This window comes from Habropoda laboriosa, unplaced genomic scaffold (genome assembly GCF_001263275.1).
Source record: "Habropoda laboriosa isolate 0110345459 unplaced genomic scaffold, ASM126327v1 scaffold33, whole genome shotgun sequence".
In the NCBI taxonomy this organism is placed as follows: Eukaryota; Metazoa; Arthropoda; class Insecta; order Hymenoptera; family Apidae; genus Habropoda; species Habropoda laboriosa.
Genome location: NW_017100187.1, coordinates 1,919,981 through 1,936,794, shown reverse-complemented (window position 1 = coordinate 1,936,794; position 16,814 = coordinate 1,919,981). Strand labels below are relative to the sequence as shown.

The window sequence follows — 16,814 nt, the reverse complement described above, 5'->3', positions numbered from 1 at the left end:
GTACTATCGGTTGTTTTGGATCGATCCTCTCTCGTCTTACTCTCGTTTACAGTACGATGTTTAAGCTGTGGCGGCGGTGTTAGGTTCGTTAAGCGTCAATTGTTCCGTCGAGGCGGTCGCCAATTGCCAACAATCCGGTTAATTCTACGCTCGTTTCGGCCCCGTTAATTTCAACGATTGCCACTTTGAGTGGAAACATTGTACACGACGTGCTTGCTAGCTTTTCAATTCCCAGTGAGCATGATCCGCGCCTGTCTCTCTTTCTCTCCTCGTTCATTGTCCAATTTTCGGTAAAGGGTCAGGGCGAGAGGAGGTGGTTCAAGTGCAAGGGTATCTAAAAATACTCGAAAACTGTGGCGTGCACGCTCCAGAAATATATATGTATTCTGTTGCATTTAAAAAAGAAACGTTCCTCCGGCGTTCCTTCGGCGTTCCTTCGACGTTTCTTCGGCGTTCCTTCACCGATGGTTATCTGTTAATGGAACGAGGCTCGTGCATGTTTCAAAGTCTTTGGCGCGACAGCAGCGAGATGGTGGAACGATTCGAAATTGCACGTAACGCGGCGAAAACACACCGGCGTAGATTTTAATGGTCGATTCGATCTAAAATTATCAGACGATGAGTCACGAGTAAATCTACCTGAAGCGTAGTTTGTATTCGGGAAACCGCGGGGACGATAAAACGTTCTACGAGTAAGTTGTTCACATCCCCGCGCCATTAATTATCCTTCTCGTTGATCGATGGAATACGAACGCGATGGATATTGTACATTTCTGTTTCGTGCACGTTTTCTTGCACGGAAGCAATTTCTCGGCCTGTTGGGAAAATCGACGGTCGAAGAAGGGGGCGAGGGGTGATTTTGTTTGAGCTCGTAAACGGTGGCGATGGATCCACGCGAGTCTAAGGTATTGGAAAGATTACCTTCTCGCAGGGAAACGCGCGTGGCTGATTCGATCTGACCCCAGAGCGCCATTTCTGAAACTCTCTCGTTCCCCGGAGCGAGAGTTTGAACGAACAACCATAAACGAGCTCCAGACACAACACTCGTGACTTAGCTCTCCTTCTTTCCTTCTTACTCTCTACTCCCCATCGCCAAGTTCCACGATTTTCTCTCTTTTTCCCTTCCTACCATCCGTCGCTCCCTCTCGTACTCTCTTCCCTTCTCTCTCGGGAGAATTATCGAGGGAGTGTCACCGTGATGCACCTGCCTTTTTTTTTTCTTTCCCTCTTTTTTCTTTTTCTCACTCCCACTATATCCCTCTCTTCCTGCCGCCCTCTCTCTCTTTCTCCCGTCTCGGTCGCACACGCGCCTCGGCACACGACTCGGTATCGTTATGGCTCGTGCATGGAAATTCGAATTCCGTTGGTACTCGTGCCTCTGGGATAATTCTTGCCCAACTTTTTCCCAACTATACGCTTCTCCCGTGGTTCCGCCTGGGAGAAGAAACAAGAATTGAACCGAGAAACAGGTCGTTAACGAGGCACATGAAAACGTGAAACGAAGGGGAAAAGGTTCCCTTACGAGACTTTTCGACCGTCTCCTTAGGAAAGGCCAAGTCCAAAGTGCGTTTCACGCACGGGCCTCGCACACAAATCAAGGATGAGCATAATCTACATTTACAGCAGGGGCCCGATGAGCATCTGCTTCTTCCACCCCTCTCGGCCTCGGCCCCTCATCCCTTTCTCCTCCGACCCGAGAGCATCCTCCCACCGTGTGCACATTCTCTCCCGATCACGATCGTATCGTTTCCTCCTCGTCTGCCTGCGTGCAACTACACCACGCTCGTTTCCTCCGTCCCGTGTCTCGTCGTGTCGATAGGTCACGCCGGATGATCGTACGAGAGCAGCAGGGCGCGCGCGCGCGCGCCTTATCTTTCGACCATTTCATTGCTGTTATTATGCCGCGGTATCGCGGTGACTAACGAAAGAAATAATTCTTAGCAAAACCGACTTTTCAATTCGTCCCGATTTTTTTCGACCCAACGCTCCTCCCGCTTGTACTGCGCCTTGGAACACGTACGTACGTATGCAGATACAGACACGAGCTCCTTTTGCGTTCTTCGCGAAGCGGATAAAAATACGCGAGGCTGATAAAACGCTTAATGACTCGTTCGCTTTGTATACCAGCGCAGATTCAATATGCATTAACGTTTTTTCTTCGAGCACGAACGTCTTTCGGTGACGATCTAAGGTCATCGGAGGGGATCAGTAATACGCGATACAGCGATACTTTTGTGCGTTTCAATCGTGTAACGTGCGGTTCTTTGAAAAGATGGAGAAGTCGGATTTTTCACTCGGTAGATCTCTCTACGCCCGTGGCTAACATAGAGATTTACTCTAGGGAGTCGAGAGAGAGAGAGAGAGTGGATGGAAAGGGGTTGGAGAAGTTGGCGAAACGGGCGACTCGAATTCCTGACTAATGCAAGTCCCTCGTTACCGAACGTGCGCCGCCATTCGCCGCGCTCCCGTTATGGTCGATATGAATTTGCCACAGCGTGAAACACCATCGTCCTGAAACTCTCCTCTCCTCTCTCTCTCTCTCTCTCTCTTTCGTCGCCGTCGACTGGTCTCGGTAAATTCGCGATGCTCCGCAGGGAAGAGCAAAAGTCCATTAGCCGCCGCGAGAACTGGGTTACCGAAAGGGGCTCTCGGCGATTCTGTATTTGGCGCGTGTCGTTCCCTTTCGCTGATCGACTCCACGCGACGCGATTCCCTCCGATCTCCGTTCCCAGAGAGCTGGAAGATCGTGCAGGGGCGTGCTCGTTCCTTTTCCCAAAGACGAGCATCCGTCGTCTCCTCGAGAGTCCCTTGGCGTATCCTGCTATGTTTCATTGGCGTAGACTCTTCCGTTCTCAACTTCGTTTTCATCTCGCCTCTCCGTAGATCGGAGAGAAAGGGACGGAACGGCAGAGGATAAGACGCGGGCAGGAGGAACGTGTGCCACCTGTAGTGGATGGTTGTAATCGGCGAAAAGCTGGCCGCACGCTGTAGTGTGCGGGCATTTACACGCGTGCTGCACAAGTGCGCGCCGCTGGTGGGTCTGTCGGTGCGGCGCCGACCTGCACCACGCTTTCCGAATAGACATCTGGCCAGATTTCGTTAAGTCTGGCCCACGTGTACACACCTATATAGAAGCGGTGTACGCCGTACGCGACACAAATGTGCATTCGCCTCCTGGCGCCGCCGCTCGAAAAAGGGGGCTCTGATTTTTTGGCAGGTGCCACTGTCCTCGAGCCACACCGTCACCTTCTCACGTTCAACGGCCTCTTCGCAGACGGAGAATTGGAAGGAATTGGACGGAGAGATTCCACGGGTCAGCCTCGAACGTCGAACCTCGTCTGTGCCCTGTAATTTCTCTCTGGCCATCTTCGATTATCGTTCTTCTCGCCCTCCTCCAGAAGAGAGGATATCCGACCTTGTTTTAAAGATGGTTGCGATCTTTCCGCCGCGCTCGATACCGAGAAGATAGAGAAGGAGGCGGAGGGTTCGAACGGAGTTCTCGTTGGGCGCGTGAGAACGCGTGCCGGTGAAACGTGGAGGCGAAAATGGCGGCAGCCTCTCACCTGTTGAACGCAACAACCCCGAGGCGATCCGGAGGATTCGCCGCCGTCGCGTCCAACTCCTTTGCCTCTGACGCGCGGTGTACCTACTCTCCTCGCCGCGGTGATTCGCGTGAACCCGTGAATGGAAACTCGCGCGTCAACTAGCCGGTGCAAAAGGGAACGAGAGGAGGAGGAGAGAGGCGGCGGGTAACCGGGGCACGTGTACGCCACGTGCCATGGGCGGCACGGACGCGCGCGCGCGCGCACACGCACGCACCTTCGCCACTTTTTTCCACGCGATTTTACGGGGATCACCGTCGTCCTCCTCTGTCCGACGGTCGCGTTTACTCGCCTCTCGTTACGGTCCAGATTACGAGCATTCGCGTTGAACGATTTACCGCGAAACTTCCGAGCTCGTATTTCCGAGGCATCGAAGCTTCGGAGGATGCGTCACAGTCCAAGCGAGTAAAATTCTATAGGCGTGCTGCCCGCATCTCTCCGCTTGGAGACACCGAGTTTCGACACTTTTCAAGGCAAACGAGCAAAAACACACCCCCCTTCGCGTACGATCCGTTTGAAGAACATTTCCAATCGGACGATCCCTCGACTCCTGGCTGCAGCCTAGAATTTCCGAGAAGCTCGAGGTTTCAAAATCGACGCTGAGGAATGAGAACCACTGGAGCCCCCGTGGCCTGCGCCACTGTCCTCCGGTGGGCCCCTTCTAGGGTAACACGAAGGGGGGCACTGACAGCGACAGCTGCCGCTGCTGCTGCTGCTACATTCCCCTCTCTCTTTCTGTCTCTCGGTCCCTTTTACCAAGCCGTGGCTCTCTCTCGGTCCCGCGGGGCCCGTTGCCACCGCAGTATCTCCCCACCATGGGGCCCCATGGTCGCGTGGCAGCCAGCCTTCTCCTCCACAAAATACACCTTCGCCGTTCCGTTTACTCCCAAACGCCGCAACGGACGGTCTCCTCTCTTTTCTCTCTCTCTTTCTCTCTCCTCCCCTCTCTCTCCACTACAGAGCGGTACGTCGTTTCTTTTAAGCGTTACGCTCGAACCAGCCTCGTTCCTTCTCGCGAATCGGCCAGGCCGAGTGGAGTTTTCGCGTTGATACAAGCACCGGTCCCACCAACTGGCCCGGTGTTTCTTTTCACCGATCAGACTGTTCGATGGTCCTGCTATCTTCCAGTTCCGGAAAGTAACGGTAGTCGAGAATGTTTGTCCTTCTCGTTTACACCTCGACCACGCGGCTACCGGTGCCTCGAGCTTCTCACTCGAGGTTCACGTCGTCGAGGGGCTGGTGCATTCTTTTTTAGCTAGCCTCGAATCAGGGTGTAAAACGAGCGTATAGAACGTCTGGATGGATGGTGGCTAACGTTGTTCGTGCCCAGGGCCGTGGGATCCGGTACGCGTATAATGCCCTGCGGTTTTAGGGCCGGCGAACAAGGTGGGATATTATATGTGGAAGTGCTAGCTCCACTGTGTGGCCTTGCCAGGGCGAGCTTTCGAAATTCTCTACTCTCGAGAGAGAGGACACGGGAACCTACATAGAAACCCTTCCGAAACCGAGCATTCTGAAGAAGATCTTTCGCGTGGTAACAATGTAGAGCCATCCGAATGAAGCAACGTGAAATAATAATTACAGTATCTTGAAACAGAAAAAGAGACGGTATGGATGAATGAAGAGCAGAGTTGCCAGAGCAGTGATTCGGTTGAGCACCAGTGGCTACCTGAGTTCTTTTTCACATTTTTTTCGTCTTTCTCCACTGGTCTCCTATTCTTCCTCCCTCTGGTAGAGGTGTGCGTACCCCCTCTACCATTGGGGTCGAGGGCCCCAAGGGTGGCAAACCCTCGCCTTTCCTCCCCCTCTCCATTCCCTATTCTCTGCTGCCCGCCAACTTCTTTTTTCCTCGCTCGTCTCTACTCTCTTTCTCTCCCTCTCTTTCACCGTCGTTTTTACCTGCGAGAGAACCTGGAACACCCTTTTGGGTCGCGTGGCACCGTGCACCGGCACGGTACACACGCGAATTCTCCCATAGAAATAGCTCGTTGGGGTGCGTGGGTCTGCACGGTGGCAGTCCACGTATCGGGTGTCTCGCAAATATCAGCGGGAGAAAAATATTCTTCTTCTTCCTTGCTCGTTCAACTGGTCGAATTTCCACGAGAGAATCCTCTCTCTCTCTACCTAACCATTTTTCCATTTCAATCTTTCGAGAGGATCTATTTGCGAGGGAAATGTCAGCACGGCGTATTTCTGGTTTCTTCAGAACGACCATTAAAATTTACGCACGGGTGTAAAAATGTGCGGCGGTTATTCGTCGTGGAAGATAATCGAATTAAGCCTTTCCAAGACGCGAGCGCGCGCGCGCAGGTGTTCCATTATTTCTTTCACCGTTTTTACAAGCCCCGCCTTTGTCGCGGCTCATTCCGCCGGATTTTTCGTGACGTTCGGTTTAATCGTCGCTTCGCGGCAGGTGGCGATGCTAGACCGTTCGATTTACCATCAGAATCTCCAAAGTAATCTCTCCCCCTTTTTTTCACCTTTGCAAAATTACCATACACACTCTCTCCGTATTTCACTGTGGGAACGAAAAAGTCTAAGTTTCACGGGAGGAGGAGTAGGAGCATCTTGCGAGGTACCCACGCGGATCAGGCGTCGATGATCATTTTTCGAGAAAGGGGGAAAGATTCTCGAACAGGCTGGACAAAGTACAGTCACTCAATCCTCTGTCGTGTTAAGCATGTTCGATCGAGCGTGTGATCGCCTGTATTTTAACCCTAAATCTTGAAAAATTCGTCGTCGTTGATTAAACCCATCTCGGTTACATGTTTTTACACCGCTCGTTCTTCAAATTTCGTCCGTTTCGTCGGTTAAATTAAAGACGCGCGAGATAAGTCTAAAGGGCTGCTATTTTCCGGAACCCCGATATGCAGATAAGTCCCGCCTTGTCCCTCTGGACCGTTCTTTTTTTTTTTATGTCCCCACTTGTTTTTCCACGCTCCGCATTGCACAGGTTTTTTTTACGAGATCGTCAACGCTGAAAGTGTCTGCCTTTTTCGCGGCGGGTAATGTTCGTCGATATTTCCCCTCGTCGTTCCTCCCGCCTCGGTGTCCGCGCGATTTAATTGATCCGCAGAGATTCGTGCTGTTTAACGGTCGTCGAGAGAAAGATCTACACAGTCTGCGTAGATTTTCCTTCTTTCTTTCTTTCTTTGTTTTACGAATAAACGATTCGTTTCTCAACGGTGGCATTTAGCGGCGAGTGAGGGCTGTTTGCGAGGTAGCAACACCACCATCGCGGAGGGTAAATAATTTTCGGTAATTCTAATTCGATGGTGTCGCGCTGATATACGACGCCGAGCGTAGGCTGACCACCGAATCGCGGTCGTGTCTCGTGCGCTGAAAATCGTCGGTCGACGCGGTTTTCGAGGTTGTGTCGCGCATTTCGCGAGCTGTAATGCCGAATTGATGCTGGTCGAAATCCGTGTAGATGGTATCGCGGCGACCAGCTGTAACGCGCAATTCACCATCGATACCTCTGCTGTACCCGTTTCTCCTTCCAACGGGAAAAAAGCAAAATAAAAAGAAACGAAGGAAAGAAATTATTCCACGTTGGAACGATTAATCTGCCTCGAAGACATTTACGTATCGATGGTAAAATCGCTGGGCGTTTCGGTATCGGTGGAACACCGGAGACAAGTGTATCGAAACTTTTGGTAGACATTGTAGCTATCGGGAGAGTGTTGTTTCCACGTTGGTGGAAACACAGTCGGTTCACAAGTCGGACAAGGGCAGCAACAGCAGCAGCTCCGGAATCTCGTCGAGCAGCGGCCTCGCCCGGGGAATCCGTGGTAATTCTTCATCGGGCAATATTCGATAGAGGTGACGGTGGCAGGAGCGAACGTGGAAGACGAACTAGTCGTGACACGAAGGCCCGGTGCTCAACACTACGTCATAACGGTCGAGCTGGCTTGCACCGGCTCTGAGGATGACACGATGGACCATGGTTTAGCTTGTCCTTTGATGCATGATATTGCAGACTCGGTACTGCACGCTTCGGCAAACATGTCACGAGCAAGCCGAAACTGTTAGGATTCATAGTTATCTCGGCCGATCTAGCCGTAGTCGGACACTCGCCCTATCGTCCACGCACGGCTATATCCGTCCTCTCTAATATGATATACTCCTTCTGCGTTGCCCTTTTCCCTCGTGCCAGTTATCGGCCAGCTGGACTTTCCGTCCTTACGACTTTGATAAGAGCGTACCGTTTAGCGAGGCTGTTCTACCAAAGTGACCGAATCACCAGGTGAATTGCTCGGAATAATTAATATTCCTCTACCGAGCCAACGGTTGGTTACTAAGCAGAGAGTAGCGTGAATTTTCAACGAACGGAAATTTCTTAATAATGCACGGATCGGTGAAAGTTTCATCTGGAAGACGTGACTTTGTGGATTCTCTTCCAAGTTGTACATCTATCATTTGTGAAAATTCTGTCATTCGCAGAAGTAGCTATAGAGGATATCGAGAAGAGTAGGGGGAGGGGGTTTCGATCGTTCTTCCTGTCAGGCTCTCGTGTTTGCTTCATTTCGAGGGGAATGATGTTCGAAGACGATCGAAGGGTGAAGGAGTAGGGGCACGAGGTCCAATAATAGGGTGTAACGATAAAATATCGTCGAATTAAAATTAATCCGAATTCTACCGTGGCGGTTTTCGAGGCCGGTAAATCCAGCCGATCCTCATAAATTCTTGGCAAGACACGCGCACGTAGATTCACGCTCTCGTCTCTCTCTCTGCATGCTCGCGTACGTATATATATATACGGGGTGGGCATTAATAACGGATGAAGCCCCGACTGCGGCAACCTCGTAATGTTTATCTCGTTGTTTATTCCGCGTACGTCGCAGCCGCAACGCGGAAAACGCGTACATGGGATTCTTAACGCGATCGCGGTTTTGATTTATAAAGACGCGCCGCGAATTTATGCCCGGCATTAATTTTGCATCGACCACGCTGCCACGCGCGTTCCTACGCCACTAGCATCTTCTTCTTCTTCTTCTCGTTCTTTTGTGCCTGGAGAATATTGCACGCTCTTAGGATTATTATCGATACTTCCAGTCGCCTCTAACAGGTCCTGAAAAATTATTACGAAATTTATCACTTTCTCCCCGAGTGACGAATGGATATTAATACGGGCATGTTGCTCTTCTTTTCTGTTGCAGAGAAATTAGGCTTCCAGTCGCCGTATGGCCCCACGATGGACAATGGAATGGTGAGTGATTTTTCTACTTTTATCCGATAATTACAGTTAGAACGAACGACATTACGGGGTGAATTCAAGCTCCCTTTTCCCCCCATCCAGTTGACCAGCTCGAATCTTAAGATAAAGCAGGATTACGCAAGGAACAGGAGCGCTATAATTATTGCAGTCGTAGAGGCAAATTTATCCGGGAAAAAGTTACTCCCTTTCTTCTTCCCTCTTCCTCTCTTTCTCTCTCTCTCTCCCTCCCGACCACCCTCTACATAATCCGAAAACTTTAGTCCGAGTAATATTTTTGGCAAGCGGTTCTCATCGTGCTTAAAATTTTCCGCTAAAAACAGTCTCCGTGTAGCTTATCTCTAAAGCTGGGATTTCATTTCTTTACTTCTTCCGTGGAACAAAAGGGAACAGCATCGTTGAACGTTCCTTAAAATTTCCCGCTTCCTCCCTCTCTCTCTTCGAAATTCCAAACTGCACCCATTTAAAGGTGATTTTTTTCACGCACGATGACTGATTTTTCCTGCTTTTTTTTTCCACCAAGATTAATTCCCCGAGCGGTCACAGAGGACCTTTTGTCCCGGAAATAAGAATTACCCAATTTCGCGAGGGTTGAGCGTCGTCAACCTCCGGCTTTAATATCACTTACGTTCTCCCTCGTTCGCGACCATGTATTTATACGCTTGTGTAGGTGTACATGCTCGCGTATATACATGTATTAATATACGTATATACATTATATAAAACAAAGGAACCTTGGTGGGTTGTAGGGGGATAAGCGAGCTCGAGTGAAAAGTTATCCTTGAATTATTTTCCTCCTCTGTATGTTATTTTAATCGTCTGTTTCTTTCGCTTTCGCAACGATTGTCCATTGAGCGATTTAGAAGATTATTTATAGAACGCGCAATAGAAAGCCGACCTTACACCCGCATTCATCGCGAACTCTGGCTCTATATTATCGCGGTATTTTTAATTGTCTCATTACGACGGCCTTTCTTTTATCGGCAATTAGCATAGCCATGGGCGGAGAACCTTGCGAGGAAATTAGCGGATCTTATCCTCCGTGGAAATAGTGGTGTCGCCTTCGAAACGAGGTTTTCCCCTTTTCGATTCTGTTAGGTAAAAAGAAAAAAGCAGCAGCAGCGTGCACGCGAATGGTCGGTGAGAGGTTTCTACGAAGAAGATAGCAGAGATTTTTTCATGGCGCCAGGGAGCAGTATCTAATCGGCAGTCGTTAAACCGTGACTGATAAGGAGTATTGATTTTGGTGGGTTTATTGAAGCTGCCTTCCATTCTCGTTTCTTTCGCTCTCGTCCACCTTCTTCCTCGTGTGTCTCGTTCGACGATCGTCGTTACTCGTCCCTTACATTCAGCTATGGGTTTTTCATTCCTCGTCGTTCATCGTCGATCGCACAGTTTTAATGTTCTCTCCATTTTGATAAGTTTCTACTATCGGAGAGGGGCAGATAGGGGGGAGAAAATCGTGTCACGAGTGAAATAGTAACCCCGGTGAAAATGGATGGTTTAGGTTGATAAATTCGCCGGTTAGAATAGAAGTAAGGAGGGAAATGTTGGTTTTCCAGACGTATGGCGGAGGAACGTTCGGTCCTAGTGCAGGAGGGCCAGGCGGTGGGCCAGGGGGAGGCGGAGGAGGCGGCGGTGGAGGTGGCGGCGGGGGTGGTGGCGGAAGTGGCGGCGGTGGAGGTGTCGAGGGCGCCACTTACCCCCCGGACTCGCCGTACTTCCCGTTTGGTAGCCGGGGTGTACCGCCCTCCGTGGGGACGCCCACCCCCGCTGCTAACCCTGCAGCACCCACCGGCACCAACGGAGCACGGTTACCAAATTCCACAGCCGGTCAGTTTTCTCTTCAACCTCTCTTTTCTCTCTCTCTCTCTCTCTCTCTCTCATACACACACACTCTCTCTCTCTATTCATCCCGAAATTCGTGGAGAATTGTTTAAACAAATGGGACCGTGTCTCGTTTTCATTGTTTCAGGTGCGGCAGCTGTAAAGAGGAAGAAGGACGTAAGTGTCTTTTTCTAAATCTCTTCTGCCTCGTATCTTTGCCGACTTTTTGTTTCACGAGCTTAACTTGTCCAGTATGAGAAGGAATTAGTCTCTCTTTTCGAATGTAATGTAATTGATCGTGACTTGTCAACGTATGTCCCTGATATTTAACACTCGATCCCTTTTAGTCTCCCGTTGTCCAGATTTATCGATAAGGTTAACGTTTAGATATGGGGAAATTAGCTGATGTGGTACCTTTTTTTTTTCGTTTTCGCAAATTCAGAAAGAGAATTGATGTTGTGCCCGTTTATTTAGCAGGCCCTCGACGGACCGGATGGCGAAGTCGTGACAACACAGCACTGGGTGAGTGACTCGAAAAGATTCGATAAACGCATGCCAGCCAGCTAGTAAATGTGTTTCCTATCCCGACATCGGGATTCGATAACGTACCGGAGACCATATTACGAGTCCGTGGCGGCGCGCGATTGATAAAAGCCACCGACGGAAAAACCATAGAATTAGGTTAGCTCGTAAATTACACGTTTTCTCTCTCTCTCTCTCTCTCTCTCTCTTCATCCTCTCCTCCTCCTCCTCCTTCCTCTCGCAGAGAGTTCTCTCGCGAGCTCTCGAGGAAGACGCTCTCGGATGGTCTCAGGGACCGCTCGTGATCGTAATCTTTACGAGCTGAGTTATATAGAGTATAATGATTTTACCAGTCCAGCTCCGGGATAAAACTCTCGGAGATCTCGAGTCGTTTTCTCGTGAAACGTAATCCACGCTGCTCGCACGCCCCTCGTTTTTTATCCATTGAAATTGATCTGCGATTTTTATTCCTTGACATTCGTTCTTTTAATCTCCTCGTTAACGAACACACACACACACACCGGGATGGGTAAGAAGTTTGTGAGAAGCAAACGGGGGTGAAATCTGTCGCGGTATCTGTTCCTATCGTTGCTGGATAATAGAGTTTGCATCGTGGGGAATCAGCAGTCGACGAAAACACGACACGCGTAGTACGTGCGAGCGAAAGACCAGGCTTTCGGTAAATGGAATATAATATCGATCGATAGGGGAACGTTAAATATTTGTCATCCGCGTTCGTGACTCTCCTTCGAGTGGCAAAGAAAAAGAGTCTAAAACAAATTGCCTCTCGATGATCAAATACACTCTCGCACCTGTTTAAATTCTCCTCCCGCGTGCATCCGCTTAAACTGATTTATCGGAGGATAAATCTGTAGCGGGGGAATAATCGAGGTTTATAATTTCGTTTCTCGTTCGCCTCCGTGGTGAGCCAGTTGTTTGGAGTCTATTCGATTTCCAGAGGCGCATCGTGTCTCGTCAATAAACTACCATTTCCGTGATTACCGGGTAAACAGGGGTAAATATGTCGGCTGCGTGCTCAGAAAAGGGTCGTGGCCGTTGTTTTCGCGCCTTCCCCCGCCCTCGATTATTTCCATTCGTTGAAAGATTCTCGTTTCCCCTCTCGATCCGTTGAAAAATTCACGCCACCGATGCAATGTCGTTCACAATTGTATAACTCTCGAGTGCTTATTTCGACCGAATCAGAGATAAAATTATCGAGCAGTCACCGATATCTAAAATTTCACGAAGCCTCGGGAAGATTCAGGGCCAGCAGGTGATTAAAAGTACGCGATTGGACGTTTCCCTGGAAATTAGTTCGATAACGCCCCTCTGCCATACCAGCGATCGATAAGATTAATTATGACGATTCATTGTTTTCTTTTTCGGCGACGCGTGACTTAACCAATTACGTGGATTCCAATTTTATCGCTTCGATCGCTTCGATAACATCCAAATCGAATAAATTGTAATTTTTTTCTCTACTTTTTCTTTTTTTTTTTTAATCGCGCCGCGTCAAAGTGTCTGCAGATGATTTAATCTGACCGTGATCCTTGGTCTGAAGCAACGCAGACGCGCGTTATCGGTAATTAATTAAAAAGAAAAAATCTATGCATCATCTGTGATACTGTAATTATTTTCATGGCAACAGAGTATCGTTCGCGCTGTTATGGCGAAAAGTCGCGAGGCAATAATGCGTAATGGGGCCAGAACAATAATAAATAAGCGTGGAGAGTCACGGCCAAATAAATCCTCGACTATCCCACGGTGCAGATCGTCGTTAATCCAGCCGATATGGTGTGTTACGCGAACCCTCGACCATACCGTAAGCCTGCTAATAATTTATTCAGCGTGCAGGACTACGCGATTACGTTTCTATTAGGATACGAGCGTTCTAGTGTCCTCGAGGGTGCTGTAACCCGTATTCCCGTTTGCCTCCGTTGGGAGTTTCACTTATCGTTACCACACCGTCCCTTCGTAACGTCCCTTTCTTTTTTTTTTTTCCTACGTCTCTCGACCGTGTCCAGTGGTATGGTGGTTCGTAAGAAAACACAGGGAACCCTGCTTCTTTCTCAAAATATAAATATTATCTTGCTGGCTGAAATAGAACGTCCACACCCCGCTATGGGCGAACAATTTTTATTTAACGATGAAATCTGTAGCAAGAAAAGAAGAAAAATTACGATTCATACTCTCGGTAAATATAAAAATTCCTCGTAATCGATCGTAATCGATCGTAATAAACGGAGCGATAGAACGAAACGAGAGAGAGCATCGTCGTTCCACATTTCTTTACGTACTCGTAAAGGGAAGAATTCCTCGACTCCTCGTTATCTGATCAAGTTTTCGTTAACGTCCGGACGGTGTCGTTGATTTCGGTTAAGATCTCCGAAGAAAAGCGTGTATGCGAGTTATAGGGGGGGGTCATGGGTATCGTGGGACCATATGGTGTCGCGTGCTACAGTCGCCAGACCGTGGAGCCCTTCCAGTTCGCCTCTCCGTGGCTCGCGCTATGGCTGCCCGAATGGCTTCACTGGCTAATTCGTGGCCTCGAGGAATTTCGTGGCTCTGCCTCGAAGAAACCAGGCTCCCGTGTAAGTGGCACGCACTCGCGCGGACCACTGGACCACCTTAAACTTTCGATGGATCATGATCTCTGATCCGATCAGCCGTCTGTCCCAATCCACGTTTCAGGGCTTCTGTGCGTTCACTTGCAGCAACGCGACAGATGCTTCTCCTTTTTTTCTCTCTTCGCATTCGTGTCGCCCACGATTTGTCACGTTCCTGAGCATTACGCGCCTGGAGAATTATGGCTTCTTCTTTCGGTTTCGGAGGATTAACTCGTGGTTGACGATGAACATGTTAATTCGTTGTGTTGTTTGATTGTGACAACGTGTAAATGGAAAATTGCATTGCTCGCGAGCACGTGGGAATCGTAATGATCGGATAGAGGCGCATCGGTGGACTTTGATTGACGGATAAATTGGTAACGCGGGGCTCCCCGATTCCAGTTTACGACGTCAGCAACAACGCAGGTGTTTTCTTCGAAGAAATTAAACTGCACAGCCACTTTTGAGGCTCCGCTTTTAATTGCCTCTTAATATCTCTTGGCCCGCGGAAGGTTTACAACTGCGGCCATTAAGGTCGCTATTTTTGTAGCTCTCCGTGCGAGTTTCGTAACATTCGAGACGAAAAAGAAGAACTCCAATTTCGTGAAGGAGAGAGAGGGAGAGAGAAATCTTTGGAAATTCGAGAAATTCCTCAGGCTGCATTTGTCGAATAACTTTAAAGGTTAGGTTATTAGATCTTATTCCGTGACATGGTCGATAGCGCGTGGAGAATAAATGAACCGAGCAACGATTTTTCTCTAGACATCGTCAAACAGAGAGTAACAGCTTTACGAGCAATTTTCAATATTCATTTGTCTCCTTAGTGACGTTTATCGGCTGCATAACTCGAGAGTCAGCCGAGTGTTACGAACCGAACAGAGAAATAATTCCTAGGCTCTGCTATCGTTTGCGTTCGAGTTTTTCAGACTCCGTACACGCTCTCTCTCTTTCTCTCGCTTATAGAAAATCCACAAAGCTACGAAAACGAGTCTCGTATGTGAGTGGGAACGAAACGACGACGTCGGTTTCTCTCGATTTCAGGGGCCAACATGCCGGAAGAATGCTGTATCATTTATTTAATCGTGCAGCTCATGCTTGGTAATGATCGGTTCGCTACTTGAAGCCTTGGTGATTTGGACGCTGGGGCGCTGAACCTCGTTTCTTTTGTCAGTTTTCGATCAACCATTCCCAAATTACACTCTTTAGAATCGATCAAACGTTCGTCGCACCTAAACTACGGCTAGCCGCGTTATTGTCTCCGATAAGCGACACGAGAGAACCTTCTGACACGCGAGTAGACACAGGACGGGTATCATTTCAGAAGGGCGCTGTCCGTTTGGCGAATCTGTAGATCGGTGGTGGTTGGACAGGGAGCACGGGGCCGTCTCGTCAACGAATCAATTACCGGGAGGAATCGCATGCGGGAAAGGGAGAGAGAGAGGGAATGGAGAAAGAAAGGAAAAAGGGAGGAAGGTCAGCGGCAGCGGGCTCGAGAGGGAGAAAGAGGAGACGGTTTGCTAGAGACGTTGAACGTTGTTTGACGGGCACCTGTTGCTGGTAGCACACGAGCCAGTGTGCCTCCTCTTTGGCTCTTGCACTCGCCTCGCTTACTCTCGCCTCGCCTCTCTCTTTATGCCACTTTGCCTGGCCCCTTCCTTCCTTCCTTCCTTCCTTCCTACCTTCCTACCTTCCTAGCTGCGTGCTATTTTACCTCGTCGCACCTTTTGTTCAAAGTCCTCCTCGCGGCCCGAAAATCCAGAGGGAAGAAGCTGCACACTGGATCGCCGCAGCTCTCTCTTGGCTCTGTTCTATTTAGACGAGTCGAAGCTAGAGCCGGCTCTTGACGGAAATATGTTGAGAATTTTGCGTAATTTACGAGCGCCGCCTCTTTCTCGAACACATGCTATTATTGGATACGCACCGGGCTGACGTAACGTACTAGCGTGTGACTAGAAATCGGGGATTTTTCGCGGGTGTGCCTCGTAAACTGAGACGTCGAACTGTAAATGCACTCTGAGAGAGACCCCTCGTTCCTTATCTTCCTAGGCAAAGTGGTACCCTATCGAGAGACACCCTACAAGCATTTAATTCCTGTAGGAACGATTTTAACCATCGGACACTGGGCCCGATTGTGTTCCATTTTCGTGCTTTACTATCATACTCTCGCCGTAAATTAACCTATCTGATCCTCCACTTTCTATGTAACAAGCCAACTGGTTCTTCGGCTATTTTCGACTCGTTCGTTCCTCCAGGTTGCTTAAAGGGGGTATCGCGAGTCTAAAAGGTATAGGGTTGAATCTCGGGGCTGTTATCGTATTTATCCCCTTTCCTCTTTTCTTTACCTTTCCTCGTCGATCTTTCTCCAGCTATCTCTCTTCCTCTCCCTCTGGTTATGTCGTTCTCTGTCGGTTGGCGTGCAAACTCGCCGCAGTGTACAGAGTACACAGCACGGCGCAGAGCACGGGTTTATGGAGTGAGTTGTCGACTTACAACGGGTAAACCACCCGTCGCCGACGAGGGGAACGGGGAGGAGCGGTCGTGTTGGCGGGTGGCGAGCGAAGGGACGGAGAGAGGGGTTGTATCGGCGTGGATAAACCGGAGAGAGAAGAGATATGATCTATACACATATTTTCTGGCTTCGAACGGTACGAGGACCACTCTCTCTCTCTTTTTCTCTCTTTCTCTCGTCTATTGTTCGGTCCCGCCAATTTAATTCGTTACATCGGGCGTCGTTAAGCCGCGTAATTGAAACGGTGAACGATTTTTGTTTTTTTTTTTTTTTTTTTTTTTTTTTTTTTTTTTTTTTTTTTTTCTTTTTTTGAGGGGCGGGAATCGTGAAATCGACACGTTCAGCGTGTTGTTTCTTTGGGACAGGATGAACGGTCGTTGTTAAAATATGTAATTAGAATATTGCACGGTTATCGTGTGACATTTCTGAATGTTATCGCGAGCGGAAAACGCGCGCTCGTCTCTACGAGCGGCAGAGAACGTTAATCGTAGATGATGATTTTTGGAACAGGTTAATTTCAATAGGAAATCGGG

At 49.1% G+C, this 16,814-nt stretch overlaps 1 protein-coding gene across 1 annotated transcript in view; it reads left to right on the top strand.

The window, feature by feature from the left end:
• Positions 1-16,814, top strand: part of LOC108579709 (transcription factor 12) — an 81,341-nt gene that overhangs the window by 1,780 nt on the left and 62,747 nt on the right. Inside the window, exons 2-5 of the mRNA XM_017943310.1 lie at positions 8,762-8,811; positions 10,380-10,650; positions 10,793-10,821; positions 11,122-11,166. Of these exons, the coding sequence (XP_017798799.1) occupies positions 8,762-8,811; positions 10,380-10,650; positions 10,793-10,821; positions 11,122-11,166 (395 nt within the window). The remainder of the gene's footprint in view (positions 1-8,761; positions 8,812-10,379; positions 10,651-10,792; positions 10,822-11,121; positions 11,167-16,814) is intronic.